This window comes from Neovison vison, chromosome 8, assembly GCF_020171115.1.
Source record: "Neovison vison isolate M4711 chromosome 8, ASM_NN_V1, whole genome shotgun sequence".
Taxonomy (NCBI): Eukaryota; Metazoa; Chordata; class Mammalia; order Carnivora; family Mustelidae; genus Neogale; species Neogale vison.
In genome coordinates, this window is record NC_058098.1 from 542267 (window position 1) to 561165 (window position 18899).

The 18899-nt window shown below is 60.7% G+C and overlaps 1 protein-coding gene across 6 annotated transcripts; it reads left to right on the forward strand.

Moving 5' to 3' along the window:
* The first annotated feature begins 265 nt into the window (after positions 1 to 265).
* On the forward strand, positions 266 to 13712 carry STMN3 (stathmin 3). Of its 6 annotated transcripts, none has more exons than XM_044262652.1 (8): positions 266 to 733; positions 1042 to 1267; positions 1365 to 1627; positions 4333 to 4433; positions 9052 to 9147; positions 9420 to 9595; positions 10951 to 11142; positions 11887 to 13712. In XM_044262652.1, exons 5-8 carry the CDS (start codon positions 9066 to 9068, stop codon positions 11944 to 11946), a joined length of 510 nt encoding a protein of 169 aa, XP_044118587.1. In that variant the 5' UTR covers positions 266 to 733; positions 1042 to 1267; positions 1365 to 1627; positions 4333 to 4433; positions 9052 to 9065; the 3' UTR covers positions 11947 to 13712. The 6 variants fall into 6 exon arrangements, with proteins under 6 accessions (XP_044118587.1, XP_044118582.1, XP_044118585.1 ...); XM_044262651.1 differs by lacking the exon at positions 4333 to 4433 and adding an exon at positions 1870 to 1972 and having other exon boundaries at positions 268 to 733; XM_044262647.1 differs by lacking the exon at positions 4333 to 4433.
* Positions 13713 to 18899: the final 5187 nt, after the last annotated feature.

An 18899-nucleotide genomic window follows, 5' to 3' on the forward strand; every position in this document is an offset into this window, starting at 1 on the left:
GGTTCCCGTTCCGCCTCCCCTGCGAATGGCTCCTCGGCCGGCGAGCGGCCGCGCCCTTCCCGCCCCGCCGCCCGTCCGCCCGGCGTCCCTCGCCCAGGGTCCGCGGCGGTCGCGGGCAGCGTCCGGGGTCTGCGCCGCTCCCGAGGGCGGTGCCCAGCCCGGCCCCGCGCCCCTGTCTGCGGCGCGTGCGAGGGCGGCCCGGGCTGGCCGGCGGCCTCCCCACCGCCCGCGCCGCCGGAGACCGGGTCTGGCGGACCCGGCGAGCCCCGCCGGCCGCGCGCTCGCTGCTCCGACGCCTGCAGGAGGCGTGGACACGCGGGGCCCCCGAACGGCCCCCGAGATGCGTCCTCTCACCGTCCCCGCTTCTCAAAAGGACGGGTGGGCGGCAGCGGCCTTCCCGCAGCCGGCGGGTCCGCCCCGCGCTTCCCCCGCAGCCGCCGTCCAGGAGCAGAGAAGGCCGAGGACGATAGGCAGGACCCAGAGACTCGGGGCCACCGGGGTCAGAGCCGGAGCTGAGGACCCCGAGACGCGGAGCTGGGGCCCGCGCTGCCTGGCCGCCCTCACGCGCGGGACTGCCCAGCCTGCCGTACACTGTAGCTTATAAAGGCCACTGAACCCAACTGTGAAAGATGAGAGGAAACGGACACCGAGGCTGGCCACACGCAGCCCCGCTCAGCGGACACAGGGATCTCGGCCCAGTCAACAAATCCGGATTGAGAGTCTGTTCTTGCAGGTCTGTGGGTTACCTGTGGTGGGGCAGGCACTGTGTGGGCCACAGAACAGATGTCCACCAGCCCACGCCCGCCATGTGCGCACCCGGACCTCCACATCTGCTGGGCCTGCTCCAGCTGGACTCCGATCCTTAAGTCTGTCGGGTCTGGCCCCTTTCTGGGCCTCCCTCACCCCTCTGCAGGCTCCTGAGGTTTCCCAGTTTTAGTCCTGGCCCAAGGACCTAGTTGCTTACGGAGCAAGCGTTTCTCTTGACTTCTGTGGTTCTGTCCCTTAAATGGAAATGACACTCGATCCGTTTCACTTCCCAAGGCCAGAGTGAGACAAGAGGGTCACCGCAGGAAAAGGGCCCACCATCTGCAAAGCTCTCCATTGGGGGTATCAACCTGATCTCTAGGCCCAGAGAGGAGGGAGTGATGACCCCCGCACACGCACCAGCTGTATCTCTCCTCACCTGGAGACTGGCGTTAGGCTGTATCTCGCCCACGAGAAACAGAGCCACTGAGAAGTCAGAAACCCGCTCCCAGTCGCACAGCAAGTGGGTCTCAGAGCTGGGGTTGGAACTCATCTCTGTCTCACTTTGAAGCCTTTGTCCTAGGCCTCACCATCTCATTTATCATCTTTTTCTGCCCCAGAATTGACTCGTCCTTTGGGGTGCTCCTTGGAGGCCTTCCCGACCAGTTCCTACCCCACTGTCTATGACGTGCTTTCCCCTCAGCACGGACCTGGGCACACAGAAGACCCCTTCCAGGCTTCAGAGGCTTTAATGAAGAGCTCTCCAGCCCCAGCCTGATGTGGGGGCCTCTCCTCTCCAGCCGTGCAGACCCTGGGGAATGGGGCATGTCTCCACATACCCCCAAGCCTGCACAAAGCCAAGCTGGGGCAGCGAGTCCAAGAGGTAAGCAGGGAGTGGATGGGCGTGGGCTGCAGTGTCCCACCCCAGGTCCCAGGCTGGTCTCCGCCCTCCCCCCTCCCCTCCCCTCCCTCTGAGGGCGGCAAGCCCCTACCGCAGCCAGCCAGTCCTCGCTCACACTCTCGCTCCAGCGCGTGGCGCTCGCTCGCTCTCTCGCTCTCTCGCTCTCACTCCCCGCCCCGCTCTGTGCCCGCCTCCCGCCCTCCCTCGCTCCCTCCCCTCTCCAGCACTGCAGCATTCGCCGACTGCAGCTCCAGCCGCCGCCGCCCGAGCCTCCTTGGCCTTCCGCAGCCGCCACCGCCGCCAGCACCATGGCCAGCACCCTTTCTGGTAGGCGCCGGGGACGTCCTGGGGCTGCGGCGGAGCTGAGCTGAGGCCATTGTCTCGCCTCGCCTGAAGCCGGGGTCGGTGGCGGACTCTGTTTTCACATCTCAGACTTCACGCTCTGCAAGGGTGCAGGGCGCGGCCCAGCCAAACCCACAGGAGCTGGGGTTCAGGGCCAACGGGTTGGGAACACCTGGTACCCAGGGCAAGGATTGCTGTGCGGGGGCAGCTGGCGTGGGCCAATGGGCAGGGGCCGCGCCCACGCAAGCACCCTGGGTGAGGGTGCATTGCCCCTTCCATGGCCGCTGTGCCAGGCCAGGCGCTACTGTGGCAGGGTGGCTCCGAGGGCCCCGGTGCGGGTCCGTACCCCCAGGTGGGCGCGCCCAGCGGGGGGCGGGGTGTAGACAGCGTCCCCTGAGGCGCCTGTCTACTGCAGACCCTGGTCAGACCTCGCCTTCACGGGGGTGGGAGGCAGGAGAGTAGGACCCTTTGCAGGAGCCGGAGCCCTAGCCCAGGGCTGGCAGGCCAGGCCCTGTCTGCGCCCATGGAGCGCCCTGGGGACTGGAGAGACGCTATGCAAGGGCGGGGGAGGAGAAGCCCAGCGGGGAGCGAGGGGAGCCGCACCCGCGTCTAGCGTGGTCGTCCCCCCCACTCCGCCTCGGTGCTGCGGGCTTGGAGACCGCTCTCTGCGACACGGTGCCGCCTGCTCTGGTCGAAAAAGCCGCCGCCCTATGCGCAACGGGGTTTGGATAGAGGAGGGGCCGCAGCAGTTTTCCCAGCAAGGAGGGGTCTGTCCCTCCCTCCCCTACCGCCCCGCCTCCCAAGCTGCGGATCCCCTGCACCCAAAGCTGCGACCCTCCTCCCTCCCTCCCGGCTGGCTTCAGTGCCGCTCCGTGGAGGGGTGGACACGGGGCGGTTCCTGGCTTCGAGAGAGCTGCAGGGGACCCTGGACGGGAGGACATGGGCTGGCTTCCCCCAGGAGCGCTCTGCTCTGTCCGGCTGCCCCAGGGACCAGCCGCATCACTGCACCGCCTGAAGCCAGGGACATCTGGGCAGCGGCCCCCCCACCTCCACCCCATTTCCTCCTGGACCCAGAACTCCACTCCCAGCCCACCCTCCTCTCCCTTCTTGGGGGTCCCCTCTCCCTAGCTAGCTGATTCTCTCTGGAGTGGACACACAGTTGGCAGAGCTGCACGCACTTGTGTGTGCCCTGACCAGCCTCTCTGGCCGCCCGTCTGCTCCTGTCTAGGAGGGACCACGTGTGTCACTGCCCACACCCCTCCTGCGTGCAGTCCGTGAGGGGCTTGTCGACCTGGCTTCATCTGCCCTTTGTCCTCTCCTGTTGATCTCCTCAGAGATACTGGGCTCCGCTTTGGGCAGGAACTGAGGGTGCTCTGTCCTTGCCACGGCCAGAGTGCTCCCCAGTTCCCCGCTGAGGTGGGACTTCGGGCCCTGACTCAGGGTCTGTGCCCCAGTGGAGGACAATGAGCAGCCACTGGTGGGAGATGCCCTCAGCCTTTTCTCTCTAGTAAAAGCGTTACTCAGCTTTTACTCAGGGTCTCATTCCTGCCTTCCATCTGACAGGGAAGCAGACAGATTAGGGGGTGAAATGGTGCAGCCGAAATCACAGTGCTGATGGCCACCAGAGTGGGCGCAGGCGCACTGACCTCAGAGCCCCCTTACACGAGCCCTCCCCAGTCTTTGGGGCACTGCTGACCCATGCTCGGTCCCAGGATTTTTCTGGGTGTTCAGGTAGTTGCCGACGTGAAAAGGGAAACCGTGAGTGCAGTCAGTGACGTCCAGCACGGCCGCGGCCTCACGGATGTGCCGGGAGCCGGCTGGAGAATTGTCCCCGGCCAGAGTCACACAGGGATGGGCCTTTCCTGTTTTACCACTGGGGCCGCCCCGGGTAGAGTACAGCCCACCTGTGTGTGCCTGTGCTCACCTTCATTACAGTTCCCTAAGTGGGTGAGCGCACTGGTAATCGTGGCCAAGATCAGTTTAAGTGAATCCCAGCTCTGACTTCTGTGTTAACAAATGTCTCTGATTGGAGCAGCCCCTGGTGCTCCGTGCCTCAGTGGCATGTCTGCCCCACGGGTGGGCTTCGTTTGGTCTTGGGGACTGGGGAAGGGTTCCCAAGGGAAGAGCCATCGTCTGCTATGACCTTGTAGTCACCACAAGATTGACCTCAGCTTTCTCTTCCTCTGTCGACTTTCCCACCACCTTTCCCTTGAGCGTCCGCTGTCGGGCAATGTCACTGGGACTCGGCTGGGGGGATGTGACCGTCTCGGCTGGGGGGATGTGACCGTCTCTTGGTGACCTTCCCAGACACTCAGCACTGCACACACTTTTGTCTCCTTATGCAGCTCCGTTGAGTGAGAGGGCTTGGCCCTGCTACCTAAGCTCTCCGGGCCTCGTGTAGATGGGGTGAATGTGGCGGCACCCCCTGTTCTGAGAAATGAACAAGGTATTTCAGGAAAGGTGCTTGGCCCAGTGCCTCACAAGAGCTGGGTGCCCAGTCCATGCCGGGCAGCGTCACTTCTGCAGCCACATTCCCCAGGATTTCCTCCCCAGAGAGGTGGATCTTCCGGCTAGCTCTGCCGTGCTGGGAGTCTCACAGTGAGAGGGTAGCCTGGGCGGCAGTGAGCTCCGTCTGTCAGGGAGCAACTAGCAGCACCCTCCAAGACCCTTTTAGGGATGAGTGGGCGTCTATGGGTGCCCTGCCCTCCCAGTTCTCGATAAACACCCTCCCACCCCCACCACCGTGAGACGCCCGATAGGAAAGTGTAGTCAGAGCTGGGGCTCAGGATCAGGCTCCCATCCTGTCATGCTGTGTGACTCTGAGCAGGCTCCTTGCTCTCTGACACACTGTCTCTCTCTCTCTCTCTCTCTCTCTCTCTCTTTGCTCAGTAGAAATGACTCGGACAAGGGCTGGCTGGTCTTGAGGGTCAGTTGGGAGTCTGGATGGAATGTGCCCACCTCGCGGGTGCCCTGTTATGGTTACCATTCCACTGTAGGCCAATTGGGTGCCTTCTAACTCATGCTCACCTAGGATCTAAGCATCCAGAAAGCCAATGTGTGTTTTTGAGTATATAATATTTAATACGAAGAAGAAGAGGAAGATGAAAGAAATCCAGTTCATGCCAGAGATTTTTTTTTAAGATTTTTTATTTATTTATTTGACAGACAGAGATCACAAGTGGGCAGAGAGAGAGAGGGAGGCAGGCTCCCCACTGAGCAGAGAGCCCGATGCGGGGCTCAATCCCAGGACCCCGAGATCATGACCTGAGCTGAAGGCAGAGGCTTAACCCACTGAGCCACCCAGGTGCCCCCAGAGATTTGCTTTTAATAACTCTCCAAAGTCAGTGATGGGGAAGGAAGAGAAAGGTCCTGGTGAGAGGGAGAAACCGTCTCCAAGCTGTGGAGGGGCTTGAGCTCTGTCTGTGGAGAAGGGCCTAGATGGATCTGAGCCTCAACCTCTTCCCTCTGGGATGAGACATAACCTTTAATCCCGTCCAGCTCCGAGGACACAGGTGTGACCAACTTCCTGTGTAAGGAGCTGCTGGGCCCAGCCCTGCTCTGCAGCCCCATGTGTGGGCTTCCCCTTGTTAACTCTGCAAACTTGCCAATGTCCCCACCTGCGGCCCAGTCCCCTCCAACCTGCAGCCAGACCACACAGCAAGTCTTACTCCCAAGCCCCCTTCTGGGGGACTGCCCCTTCCCACTTGCCTACTTAGGGTGAGTCTTCTGGGAAGGAAGGGCCTCATGGGCCATCAGCCTGGGAGTCTCTGGGACCATCAGAAACCGAGCCACACCCCACTGCCACCCGCAGGCCACAGTCAGGCCCTCACTTCCTAGCTGGACACTGGTGCCCTGGGCTGGTCCATGCCCGCAGAGAGTTCTGACTTCAGTCTCCAGCACCCCTCCCCCATCCTTCTCCCCTCTATCCTAACAGTGCGGTGCTCACACCTGCCCAAGCTCCACGTGCTGCCCCTGATTGCTACCAGCCTCCCTTCATGCTGAGGTGACCGGCTGGAAGGGAGCTCCCTGACCTTGCCTGCAGACTTCTTTCTCTGTAATGAAGGTGCAGGTCATTCCTGAGAAAACTTCAGGTTCAAGGCAGAAAGGAGCTGAAGCAGCTCTGAGGCCCCAACCCAAGCTGCTGGCATGCATGGTAAACCCATTTGGAGGTTTCCACACGTGGTGAGGAAGGGCAGCCTGGAAGGCCAGGGAGGCAGTGCCTGTTGCCAGGGAGGTGGGTGGTGGTGAGGTTAGACCAAGCCCCTTCCTTCCCAGGATCCAGATGTGCCCCCTGCCCCGACCCAGACCCCTTCTCGCTCCCCTCCTGCCTCTCCCTCTGAACACTGGGCTCTCATTTCCCCAGCCTTTCCAAAGGCCAAATACCTCCTGGTCTGCTGCTTCAGAAGAGCTGGTTTTGCCTGGTCTCGTGCCCTCCAGCTCCCCAGCACATGTAGTGTGAGCTGTGCCTCTGCCTCCTTTTTAAACTGACCTCTTCGGGCCCCTTGGGGGCTCCCTCGGTGAAGTGTCTACCTCGGGCCCAGGTCGTGGTCTCAGGGTTCTGGAATCAAGCCTACCTTGGGCTCCCTGCTCAGCGGGGAGCCTGCTTCTGTCTCTGCAGAACAGAGACTCGTTTTCTCAATCTCTCTCAAAGGAAATCTTTAAAAAACTTTTAAAAACTTCTATGAGTCTAATAAATAAATAAACTTTTAATAGCACAAGTAATGCACAAATAATTATGCCTGTAAAAAAAATGAAGCCCAAATCCCCTCTGAAGCGGCACGCATCTGGCCCACTTCCCTCCCAGCCTCCTGGAGCCGGTGACCAAGCTGGTGACCAAGGCATAGATCTCTGTCTGCTTCCCCTCCATGTCTGCCCCCTTTTTAAAAGATTTTATTCATTTATTTGACAGAGACACAGCGAGAGAGGGAACACAAGCAGGGAGAGTGGGAGAGGGAGAAGCAGGCTTCCCGCTGAGCAGAGAGCCCGATGCAGAGCTCCATCCCAGGACCCTGGGGTCATGACCCAAGCCGAAGGCAGATGCTTAACGACTGAGCCCCCCAGGCGTCCCCCCCCACACACCCCTTAAAGGCTCTTCTTGCTGCTGGCTCAGGATCCCTTTGTGCTCCCTTTACTGTCTCTTGGGCTCTCTCCTGAAGAGCCTGGGCCATCAGGACATTTGGATCAAATACCATCATTCTCTCCTCTGGTTGTGAGGAAACCCTGCTTGCCATGAGCTGCTCTCTCAGACAAGGGCTTGGTAATTTCTGTCCTGTGCCCTGTTTCTACAACAACATTTTCCCCAAGTTCACGTTAACTCAATTTAAAACACTATTTTGTGTGAAATTTGATCAGGAAGTTTCTTTTTTTTTTTTTTTTTAAGACTTTGTTTATAGGGGCACCTGAGTGGCTCGGTCAGTTAGGTGTCTGCCTTCATCTCAGGTCACGATCCCAGGGGCCTGGGATCGAGCCGCACATTGGGCTCCCTGCTCAGCTGGGAGTCTGCTTCTCCCTCTCCCTCTGCCCTCCCCCCGCCCCCCGCTCTCTCTGTCTCTCTCAGTCAAATAAAGCTAGAGAGCACAACCCGGGGTGGGGCGGAAGCAGCAGAGGGAGAGGGAGAAGCAGACTCCCCGCTGAGCCGGGAGCCCAATGTGCGGCTTTATCCCAGGACCCCAGGATCACAACCTGAGCTGAAGGCAGATGCTTTACTGACTGAGCCACCCAGGTGCTCCAATGAGGAACTTTCTTGCCCGCATTCATGTCTACTCCTTGGAAGACCACTTCATGAAAGCCAGACTCCCTCTCTGGAGTGTCCCTCTGGAGACCTGTACCAGCTTCTCCAGCTCGGGAGGCGGGAGGTGGGTCCCTGAGTCTCCTAGTCTCCAGGACATTTTGGAGTGGTGTAAAGCACACAGACCACCTGGGATCCCACTTGAGGGGCTTTGGGCAAGTCACCTAGCCGCTTGGGCCCAGTGTCATCTCAGTGGAGCCTAGGGACGGTCTTGGGCTGGAAGACTGTTAAACATTAGTGAGACACTGGGCCAGCGTGTTTACCTAGGGGCCTGGCTTTCCGTGAGTAGACCACAGATAGCTCAGTTATTGTGATTCTGACCGTGGGCTTCTCCCCTTCCCCTGACAGGGCTCAGGGCCTCAGCAGACAAGCTTACCTCCTTTTCTGGTTGGGCACCAGGGGGCACCTGCTGTGGGGACTCTGCTAGGCTAGAGGGCGGCTTTGGTGCTGAACGGACAGCTCCCCACCCTTTGGCTCTAGAGGGACCGCGAGTGTGTGCCTGGTGACTGCCTGGTTTCACCTGGGGTAGCTGCGTTGCTGCTATCAGGGTAGATGGCGGGGAGGGGGGGACGCCACACGGGAGGACGTGTGATGGCTTCACCCAAGTGTACAGACCAAGGGCTGCCTGCATCTGTGCTGGCCCCGTCGTGAGTGTGCTGGTTAATATCTGCGAGAGGGAAAGTGGAGGAAGGAGGGAGAAGTACTGGGAGGCCAGGAAGATGCACAATGACAGGGTCACAGAGACATGGAGAGAGAGAGAGAGAGAGAACGAGAACCGAGCCAGGAAGACAGGAGGATGAACAGAGACAGACAAACACACAGTGATGCAGAGGAATGAGATAGAAGTGCCGAGAGAAGAAAGGGGGCAGGGGCGCGTGGGGGCACAGTGGGGGAAGCCTCTGCCTTCAGCTCAGGTCGTGATCTCAGGGTCCTGGGATCGAACCGCACATGGGGCTCTCTGCTCAGCGGGGGGCCTGCCTCTCTCTCTCTCTGCCTGCTTGTGATGTCTGTCTGTCAAATAAAATCTTGAAAAGAGAGAGAAAAGAGGGGGGTACTAGGAGAACAATGCAGGACAACCCACAGGAAGGTGTGGCCAGGGACAAAGTCAGCTTCTAGGACAGGGGGAGGAGAGATGTAGAGAGGCAAGAGAACAGAAAAGGGAGAAGATGACACAGGCTTCCAGAGAGGCACAGCATGCGGTGTACTGGGGAGGAAAAGAGGGAAGCAGGTCCGGAGGCAGCCATGGCGCCCTCCCATGCTGGTCTCATGCCCACAGCTTACAAGGAGAAGATGAAGGAACTGTCAGTGCTGTCGCTCATCTGCTCCTGTTTCTACTCACAGCCGCACCCCAACACCATCTACCAGTATGGGGGTGAGTGTGCCCTGGGCTGCTGTCCGCTCCTGCTTGGTCAGTGCCTGCCTCCTCCTTTCCTTGCTCTTTGCTCCCATGGCTTCTCCAACCCACCCTGCCCCCACCTCAGCTCAGCTGGCTTCTGGAGAGGGAGCCTCTGATGAGAGGCAGACTTGGGGGCTCAGGCCTGGGGGTCCCACATGAGCAGCCATGCTCCCTCCCTTAGCCCTCAGTTTGGATGTGTACTGGGAACATGGCCCCTCAGAATCCTGAAGCCCCATCTGGTCTTGCAGATATGGAGGTGAAGCAGCTGGACAAGAGGGCCTCTGGCCAGAGCTTCGAGGTCATCCTCAAGTCCCCTTCTGACCTGTCCCCCGAGAGCCCAGTGCTCTCCTCTCCCCCCAAGAGGAAGGACACCTCCCTGGAGGAGCTGCAGAAGCGGCTGGAAGCAGCTGAGGAACGAAGGAAGGTGAGGGCCCCCCCTGCCCCCAGATCCTGATCAAGGTGGCTGGGCAGAAGGCGTCACTGGCACAGACAGGGTCCTCAAGGCACAGGATGCTCCAAGCCTCTGCTTGGCTGTTGGCCCTGAGTGGAGAGGGCGTCATAGCTCCCTGGACGTCCACTTGGGGCATCAGAAGGGACAAGAAGGTGAAGGGTTCCCAATGGCAGCCAGCTGGAGAGGACAGGAACCAGATAACTGTTGGAAGGGCTGTCCTTGGCCATGGCCAGGAAAAGGCCCTGGGACGTGAGTCTGGGCTGTCTTCCATCTCTAGGATAGAGAAGAAAGGGACTCTCATGTGTTGAGGGCTGCAAGCCCACACCTGCTGGGAGCTCAGAGGGCCCCTGGGAGAAGGGCGGCATGGCCGAAGGGTCCCTCCCTGTCCCTTCCCCTCACACCAGCCCCATGGAGACGGACACACAAAATACTCTCAGCATGTAGTCCTGGTGTCCAAGCCCTCTGAGCAGGGGTACTGGCCCCAAATCCCTTAGAGCATGTCCCAGTGAAAGCTGGGGACCCAGGCCTCCTAAGTTTAACGAGCAGTGACTGGCATGTGGGTGGGCCCAGCAGCCTTCTGCAGGAGGGGACAGCCCTTGCGCTCTGACCCGCACCTCTCCCCCGGGCTCTAGGCGCCCCCTCCTCCAGTAGGGTGGACAGTGCGGCCGCACCGGCTGTCCCAGTCTCTTCGCTCCAACTAGTCCATTTTCCAGCAGCCCTGGGGACCCTCCCACCGCCCCCACACCTCAGGGAACTCAGGACACAGTGCGGATCAAGCACCTGCTTGGTGCTCAGCGGGCAGACGTTCGAGGAGGCCGTGCGGGTTCCGTGACGGCCCCTAAGTTTTGAATTTGCTCCTCCAACATTCCCTGAGCGCACCCCGGGCGTGGGGGGCGGGGCGGCGAGAGCCTGTCTCGCCCTAGCAGGAGGGTGGGCTCCGCCGGCCGAGGAGGACGGACGGAAGCGGTGAGCAGCTGCCGGTGTGTCTGGGGCCGGGGGTTCTCCGGGCGCGCCCGCGGACCTTGCGGGGCCGAAGGCCAGAAGTCCAGGCAACCCGAGAGCCGGTGAACACCCTGGCCGTCGGCGGGGCCGTGGAGACCTGAGCTCCCGGAGGGCGCGCGTCCGGCGGGCAGCAGGGCAGGGTGACGGGCACTGGGCGGAGCCCAGACCGCGCGCGGGGAGGCCGGGCCGGCCGGGGGCTGGGGTCCGGGGGCTTGGGGCTGGGGGACGGGGTCCGGGGTTAGGGGTCGGGGGTCAGGGGTCCGGGGGCTGGGGGCTTGGGCCGGGGGCCGGCCGCCGCCCACGCGCGCCCCCGGCCGCCCGCGCAGACGCAGGAGGCGCAGGTGCTGAAGCAGCTGGCCGAGCGGCGCGAGCACGAGCGCGAGGTGCTGCACAAGGCGCTGGAGGAGAACAACAACTTCAGCCGCCAGGCCGAGGAGAAGCTCAACCACAAGATGGAGCTCAGCAAGGAGATCCGCGAGGCGCACCTGGCGGCGCTGCGCGAGCGCCTGCGCGAGAAGGTGCGCGCGCGCCCGGCTTCGGGGAGGGGCGGGGCGAAGGCCGAGGGGCGGTCCCGAGGGGCGGGGCTCCACGCGGGGGGGCGGTGCCCGGGCAGCAGGAAGGAGGGGCTCGGCCTGCCTCTGCTGGACGCCTCGGGCCTCGCCGGAGGCCCGGCTCCAATCTCGTTGCGGTGCTGGGGGTGGGACACGGCCGGGAGCCGCTGCTTCAGAAGTGCCCCGAAAGACGCGGGTTGGCGCTAGAACAGGGGAGGCGTTGCGTTAGGCGGGGGGCCAGGGCAGCCCTAGGAGCCCCCTCCTTGGCGGGCCCTTCCCCCGCGCCAGTAGCCCGGCCGCTCCGGGTCCTGCGGGGAGCAGCCCTGAGTGAGGCGAGGCCCCGCCCCGGCCGGAGCCCCCTCGGCGTGGCCTCGGCTGCAGCCCACCGGGAGGGACCAGGCTGGTGCCTGTGAGGTGGGGCGGAGCACCCAGAGCTTGTCCGAGGAAAGTCCCCGGAGTCGCGGCTCTCCCTCGTCTGGGTGCGACCCCTGCCGCACTGAGAGCGGCCTCCGCACTCAGGACGCGCTGTGAGGGGAGGACGGGGGCCTCCCCCTGCTCTCTGTTGCTCCTCCGGCCCGGTCGTTAAGGTGTCCTCGTGGGTCGCACTTAGGAGGGTCCCTGAAGCCTGGGTGTGGGGGAAGGGCCAGCCCCCACCCCCGCCCCCGCCGCGTACGCAGGGCTCCGCCCACCCACCCCTACCCGTCCTCGCAGGAGCTGCACGCAGCCGAAGTACGCAGGAACAAGGAGCAGCGAGAGGAGATGTCTGGCTAAGGGGCTGTGGGCCACAGGCGCCTGGATCCTGAGAGGCGACATCAGCACATGCGGGCTCTGGTTTCGTCTTGTCCCACTTCGTCTAGATGCAACTTTTGTCCCCGCACCCTCCCTCCCTCCCCTGCACTCCCAGCTCCTGCTTCTCTTTCCGCTCCGAGCTGTCCAGTCCTGCACAGGCTCTCCATCAAGGAGCCACCACGGCGTGGCACGCAGTCCCTCGGTTCAGGCACCAGGCCAGGCAGTGGCTGGGTCCCCAGTTGGTGGCCCTCTTAGATGTGGTGACAGCCTCAATAAATCCCGTGGTGGTAGCAGGAACATGTGGGTCCTTATGCTGGCTTGTCCTGTGAGCACCTTGTACTTCGGGCACATCCTCTGAGCCAGCTCCCTGCCGCTGACAGGCCAAGGTGACACCGCCTGCCAGGCCTTCGGTGGGAGGGGGCAGAGCACGTGGGAGGCCCTCTGGGTCAGTCGTGGGAGCCACTTGTACAACGGAATGCTTTGGAATAGTGCGTAGGGGTCCTCTGAGACCACCTGGCCTGCAGTGGGCAGCTTGGACTGGCCTGGGAGGGTTAGTCATTGCCTGTGGCTGGACTGGGCAGTGGGAGGGTGGGATGTGGTCCAGCTGGAGCCCAGGGGAGCAGGCATTCTCCACCAGGGACCCATGAGCCGGTGGCCGTGGTCTAGAGGGTTGTGGGCTGCATGGACACCCCTTGGTGGATCCTCCTCCCAGGAGTGCTCCCCTCAGAGACTCTGGCCCAGTACTGGTGTGGTCCTCCGTCTCCATTCCTCTCCCCCCGGTAGGCTTTACGGATCCTTGGAGGACCCCGACTTTAGAGCCCTTTGGAGTCTTGGTCCCTTTCTGTGCCCTAACCCTGGTTTAAAAAAAAAAAAAAATGCTCCTATGGTGCTCTGGGCCATGGGGCTTTCAGGCTCAGCTCTGGACAGGTATGGCTAGGTCTGAGTGAGTGGTAGCTGCAAGTGCCCCTCAGGGAGCAGATGGCAGGGGCAGGGGGGCGTAGGGGACCAGCTGCTTGCAGCCTCAGATGGTGGGGGGTGGGGTTCCCAAGCCACCTTCCTACCTAGTCCATCCTTGACATTCTTGACCTGTGGCCCTCTCTGGCACTAGGCCTTTCCTGCCAACACCTTCCTGGACTGGGCTCCTTCTCCTCCATCAGCCTAGGGGGACTCTCCAGATTCCCAGTGCTGGCCTCTGAGGACTGTCACCTGCTGCCCATGAGGGTGGCGTCCAGTCCTTGTGCCCCATCCTCCGTGGCAGCCCCACTCCACAGCTGAGGACTGAGGGCAGGGTCCCTGCTGACCATCCTCTGAGTGGGAAGCATGAGGGACAGACTGCAAGGAGCCAGAGCCAGGGCTTTAGAAGCCAGGTGGGTGGCCACCCCCCGGTTCCCCCAGCCTCCATCCTATAGAAGCCCGTGCCGGTGGACTGCCAGCGCCCAGCCAGAAAGCACAGCTGGGCGCTGGCCGCTACAACAGGCTTTGGGGGAGGCAGGGACCCATGCCCACTTTCCCTGTCCCACCCATAGTCTCCGGGGGAATGACAAGCCAGGATTGGAACCCCACTGTCCCCCACGTGGCTCCTGCGGGACTCAGAAAGGGACATGGAAGGAGAGCGGAGGGCCGGATTTCTCTCTGCAGTGGCAGCTCTCTCATAGTGGAAGCCTAGTGTGATATGTACCCATCTCATCCACGTAGTGAAAGTGAACTTAAATGAAATCAAATGAATGATTAAAGACAAAAACCCGAAACCTGTGTGTAAGAAGTGGCTGAACCGTCCCCGCGAGCATTCTGCATCTGTGGGTCAGAACCAGCTGAAGGGCTACTCCGGGCCAGCACAAGGATGTGACACGCAGAGCTCTGGACTGAAGCCAGTTGTCACGGGTGTTCTTACCACAACTGCTGGTAGTTCTAATGCTGGTGGAGGCCTTGAGGAACGAGTATGTGTATGACACACATGCCTGTTTTCTTCTCTGGAGCACCAGGAGACAGTGCGGGTGTGAGGGAGAGGGCAGGTGGGGCCCACGCTCAGCTCTCCCCAGGGCCCGGTGCTCCTGCTGGCCTGGGCTCCAGGCCTCAGGCTGCTGCTTTGGAGGACACTCGAGGGTCTGACATCTGAGGCTTGTCCTTCTCACTGCAGTGCCCTGTGGGTCTTGCTCAGATGTGGAGTGGGTCCTAGCGGTCCGAGCAGGCTGCTGGGGTGCACTCCGTGGCTCTGTGGCCCCCACTGGGCAGCTGATCATTCACAGACATAAATCTGGCCCCAAGGGGGAGACCTAGAGTGGCAAAGAGAGTAAGCAGACATCCTGAGTCACACTGGTGGCCCACCTGTACCATAGGGCCCAAACAGCCACTTGGGGTGCCCAGCAGGGACCCCTCTGCTAGGGAGCAGGCACGTTTGTTAGATGTCCAAGCAGGCTATGCTCAGGCGTCCACATGGGCCTCAGGTCCAGGTCCCAGAGAGGTGCCTGTTCCCCAGGATCCGGAGAGACCCCTCACCTCTCCCCCATACTCACCGACCTCTCGGGGGGCAGGCATACTCCCCCAGGCTCCAAGGACCTCTCACCATATTTCCTCCTTCCCCTGCCCAGGGAGAGGTGAGAAAGTCAGAATCTGGGACACACAGCTGCCCAGGAGACAGAGACCTCGGAAACCAGCAAGAGGAACAGCCGGGAGAAAGGGGGGACAGAAAGCGAGTGTGTTGAGCATATTTTTATGAGGCGTGAGTTCTGTGTGCCGCTCTTCTGGGTGTACAGACACATACCACATACAGACACACAGCCTGGCATTCCCAGAGGACCGAGCTGATCCCAGGCCAGGCTTCTCAACTCTTAGGGGACCCAAAGCAGCCATTACGGGGCAGATGGCATTTGTAGCAGTCACCGACGGAGCCTCTGACTTTGGGCAAGCATGGGGAATCCTTCACAGACCTATGCTTTTCTTAACAACCACCACAACAAAAAACAAAGATGGGCGTCCTTCGGGGGAGCCAATCCTGTATTAGCTATCCGCACAGTGTCACAAGTGACCTCAAACAGCGGCGTCTCACCACTTCCGGAGCTGGGCTGTCTGGCTCAGGGACTCCCCCAAGGTTGCGGTTGGGACATTGGCTGGGGCTCTGGTCCCTCCAGGGCCGGGGACTGGGGCGGAGGGTCCTCAAGTCAGCTCGCTCACATGGAGTCTGCAGGCGACCTCAGGTCCTCCCAGGGCCGCGTGGGCATCCTCAGCCCATGGCTGCTGGCCCCCAAGGGGGAGCCATCAGAGAGGGACGGGGGCAGCTGCATGAACTCCTCTCGGGCAGAGTCCCACACATTCTCTGTGTCAGGAAGGCCCCCGGGGAAGAGCCCATGCTGGCAGAGTCAGAGCCACTGGTGAAGTGGAGAGATGTAGAGAACCCGTGTGCATCAAAACCACAGCCAACGGGACGCCTGGAGTGACCCTGTGTGTTCTGCGCACAGCTGGTGTTCACTCGGTGTCCGGGGGCTGCAGCGGGTCAACGACCCAAAATACAGTGTCTGGCAACACAGGCAAGATGGTAGCCTAGAAAGCCGTCTGTCCACACGGGGCCTCCCGCAGCGGCTTGCTGTCTTCCCGCCCGGCAAGCTCAGCGGACCCTGCGGAAGCTGGGGTGGAACAGGGCAGCACAGACCTCGGTTCTTCTCCCTTGGCCAAAGACCTTCAGCTAGTTCCCATCCACAGCTGTGTCCGGGGACTGCGGCAACAGCAGCACACACTGGGGGCTGAGAGCATCAGAAACTCCATCTCTCACCAATCGGAGGCTGGAAGCCCCAAACTGAGGTGTCACAAGGCCATGCCTCCTCTGAAGCCTGGGCCAGAGGTTCCTCCTGGCCTCTCCTAACTCCGGCTGTTGGGAAAGGCAGTCTTCCCACCACAAACAAAACCCCTTAAGAATGGGCTTTGGGCTTGTGATCTCTCTCTCTCTCTCTCTCCCTGAGTGTGCCAAATAAATAAATAAATAAAATCTTAAAAAAAAACAAAAACAAAAACAAAGAACGGGCTTTGGGCCTGGAACCCTAGTTTCCAACAAATAAGGAGCCCACAGATCTTGTACCAGACATCCTTCCCTGCTGTAAGCTTAGTGAGTGATCTGTTGTCCTGCTTGGGTGAGCACCCCCAAGTGAGCTCCTTTAGGCACGCCCCCCGCTCTCAGTACTCCAGACTCCGGGGGATTGGGTCTTCCCACTACAGCACCCGAGGGGTACGTGCTCAAGGACCAGCTGCCCTAGCAGACTGTGTGTCTCTTCCTTGCGTGAGTAAAGTTGCTGTGTCAGTATGTGATTGCATCGTGCTTTCCTTGGCAACTCCAATGCCAGGATGCAGTGGGCACAAGCGTTTGGGCTCTTACCCAGGCGACCGGTGCTGTGAAAAGCTTTGCTCTCCTTCACGTAGCCGGGGTCCTCCCCGGGATGGGGAAGCAGCGCTGGACACTTGAAATCTTTGGCGTCCCTTGGCTTGTGCATATCCATCTCTGTGGTCACACGCCATGCCCTCTTTTTGTGTGTCTGTCTCTGTGGGACACCAGTCACTGGATTCGGGCCCCCCAATCCGATATGGCTTCATTTTAGTTAATTACACCTGCAACAACCCTATTTCCAAATAGGGTTACATTCTGAGTTACTGGGAATTGAGATGTCAACGTAGCTTTGGGGGATACAATTCAAACAAAAACAGAAGTTGTAGATACGTAACTCAGCTTTATTTTTTCGAAGTCATCTCTACACCCAATGTGGGGCTTGGACTTAGGACCCTGAGTTTAAGAGTCCCACGCCCCACCAACCGACCCAGCCAGGCACCCCAAATAGTTAACTTTAAAACATTTACACATTTATTCATGTATTCAGCCTTTTAGCGAGTTCTTACTACATGTGCTCCTCACTCTAGAGAATGTTGTTGATTCAGAAGCACAGCCTCCCCATGAGCGTGTGCATGCGAGTCTGTAAGACATTATGCATTCACAGTGATTTATGAATTTTCAAGGCACTTTATAATGTTAACCTTCAAAATGTCCACTATGGGGGCGCATGGCTGGCTCAGTGGGTTGGGCCTCTGCCTTTGGCTTGGGTCATGGTCTTGGGGTCCTGGGATGGAGCCCCGCATCGGGCTCTCTGCTCAGTGGGGATCTGCTTCCTCCTCTCTCTCTGCCTGCTTCTCTGCCTGCTTGTGATCTCTGTCAAATAAATAAATAAAATCTTTTTTAAAAAGCTCAACAATGAGGAAAACAGGGTACATTATTGTTACGACATTAAGATTCCTTTCTGGTTATACATGTAATCCGTGTTCACGCCCTCACTGCAAAGTACAAAGAGAAGAACCGTGGTCCCCCAGAGCTCCCTTCCTGCGGAGAGGATCCGCCCGCCAGCAGGGCCGAGGGAACCCTGCAAACCTCTGAGAACTGCGCACAGTGACGCGCTGGCCTTTCTCCCACGTCGTAAGCTTCGACGGCTGCGGGGTCACCCGTCATCTATTCCACGGGTGTATTAGGACTTTTGAGAAAACGTCGCCTACTTCTTGGCTTATGTGGATTATACAGATGGACATTTACCACATTAGGAATTAAAACTCAGAAATTAAAACAATAGTAATTCATTTAAAATGATACACCCGGGGCACCTGGTGCCTCAGTGGGTTACGCCTCTGCCTTCCGCTCAGGTCATGATCTCAGGGTCCTGGAATCGAGCCCCGCATCGGGCTCTCTGCTCAGCGGGGAGCCTGCTTCCTCCCCCCCTCTGCTTCCTTGTGACCTCTGCCTGTCAAATAAGTGAATAAAATCTTAAAAAAAAAAAAATTAAACCAAATCTTGACACGGTGCGAACCTGGGCTGTGCAGAGCATGCAGTGGGCGTGGCTCCGCAGCTCCCCGCGCATGCGCCCTCTCCCGCCGCGCCTCCCGCCTGCACCCGCTCGCGCCTGCACCTGCTGGGGCGCCGGAAGCCCCGGGGCTCGCCGCACGCAGGAGGGAAGGTACAGCGATTGCTACAGACCCGGGCCTGCTTTTATCTTGCCTCCTCTCTGGTCAGAGGCTGCCTGAAGCAGAGCCCGACAGACGGTGGGGCATGGCGACCGCACAGCATCCTTGGCCTGGATGACACAGTCCTATGGCCTCTCGTGGTCAGGAGAAGGTCTGATGTCAGTGACCTGCAGGACAGTGAGATTTCCTTTCCTTTGGGACAAACCAAGAGCAAAAGCTCCCCTCCTCTTGGGAGCACGGGGTGCACTGGCCTCTCACGTGGGTGTTCTTGGGGAGAAATCACCATCCCCGCCCCCAGGACAAAGTGATCCATCCCGTCCGCCTGGCAGAGCTGGCTGTAACTCGGCTCTCCGGCAGACAGAAGAGGGGCGCACACGTTCCGATGCTGGGCCTGAGGTCCCAGGGCAGAAACAGGGGAGGTCACACAGCACTGCAAACAGAGACCAGGCGGTCGCCGCCCCGCAGACTCCGCGGCTGGTGGCCACAGCGCAGGGCAGCTGTGCAGACACGCGCAGACACAGGAGGCTGTGTGCCACAAGGCCTGGTCTCTGCCACCGGTGCCCTTCTGGGCCCTGTCCTTTCGGCTCTATGGGCATCCCCCGAAGAACATGGGAGACATGACAAGTAGACTCGGGCCGGGCACGGCCATTCTCCGGGCGGCGGGCGGCGCGCGCCCCGGCGAGACGGGAGCCCCGCCGGCCGCAGGACCGGACCAGACAGTTGCTCTTCCGGAGCCGTCTCCGGGCACGCACCCGTCACACGCTTCGGAGGACAGGCGGCCCGGGTCGCACACAGTCCCCTCCCCCCCGTCCTTCAAAGCGTCTCCCAGAACCCCCGCTGCGTTCGGACGTTCCCCGGCCGGCAGCTGAGTGGGCGGGGCCCGGCGGGGGTGCCGCCGCGATCGCCCCGGGCCCCGCCCCGAATCCCACGCACGCGCGCCGGGGCCCGCC

What these genes read in the sequence shown, in the direction of transcription:
- STMN3 (XM_044262647.1), top strand. Translation starts at nt 1,522, where the DNA reads ATGTGGGGGCCTCTCCTCTCCAGCCGTGCAGACCCTGGGGAATGGGGC. An exon ending in CACCATCTACCAGTATGGGG is followed by an intron (nt 9,148 to 9,419) that starts GTGAGTGTGCCC and finishes CTGGTCTTGCAG; the next exon opens with ATATGGAGGTGAAGCAGCTG. An exon ending in CAGCTGAGGAACGAAGGAAG is followed by an intron (nt 9,596 to 10,950) that starts GTGAGGGCCCCC and finishes CCGCCCGCGCAG; the next exon opens with ACGCAGGAGGCGCAGGTGCT.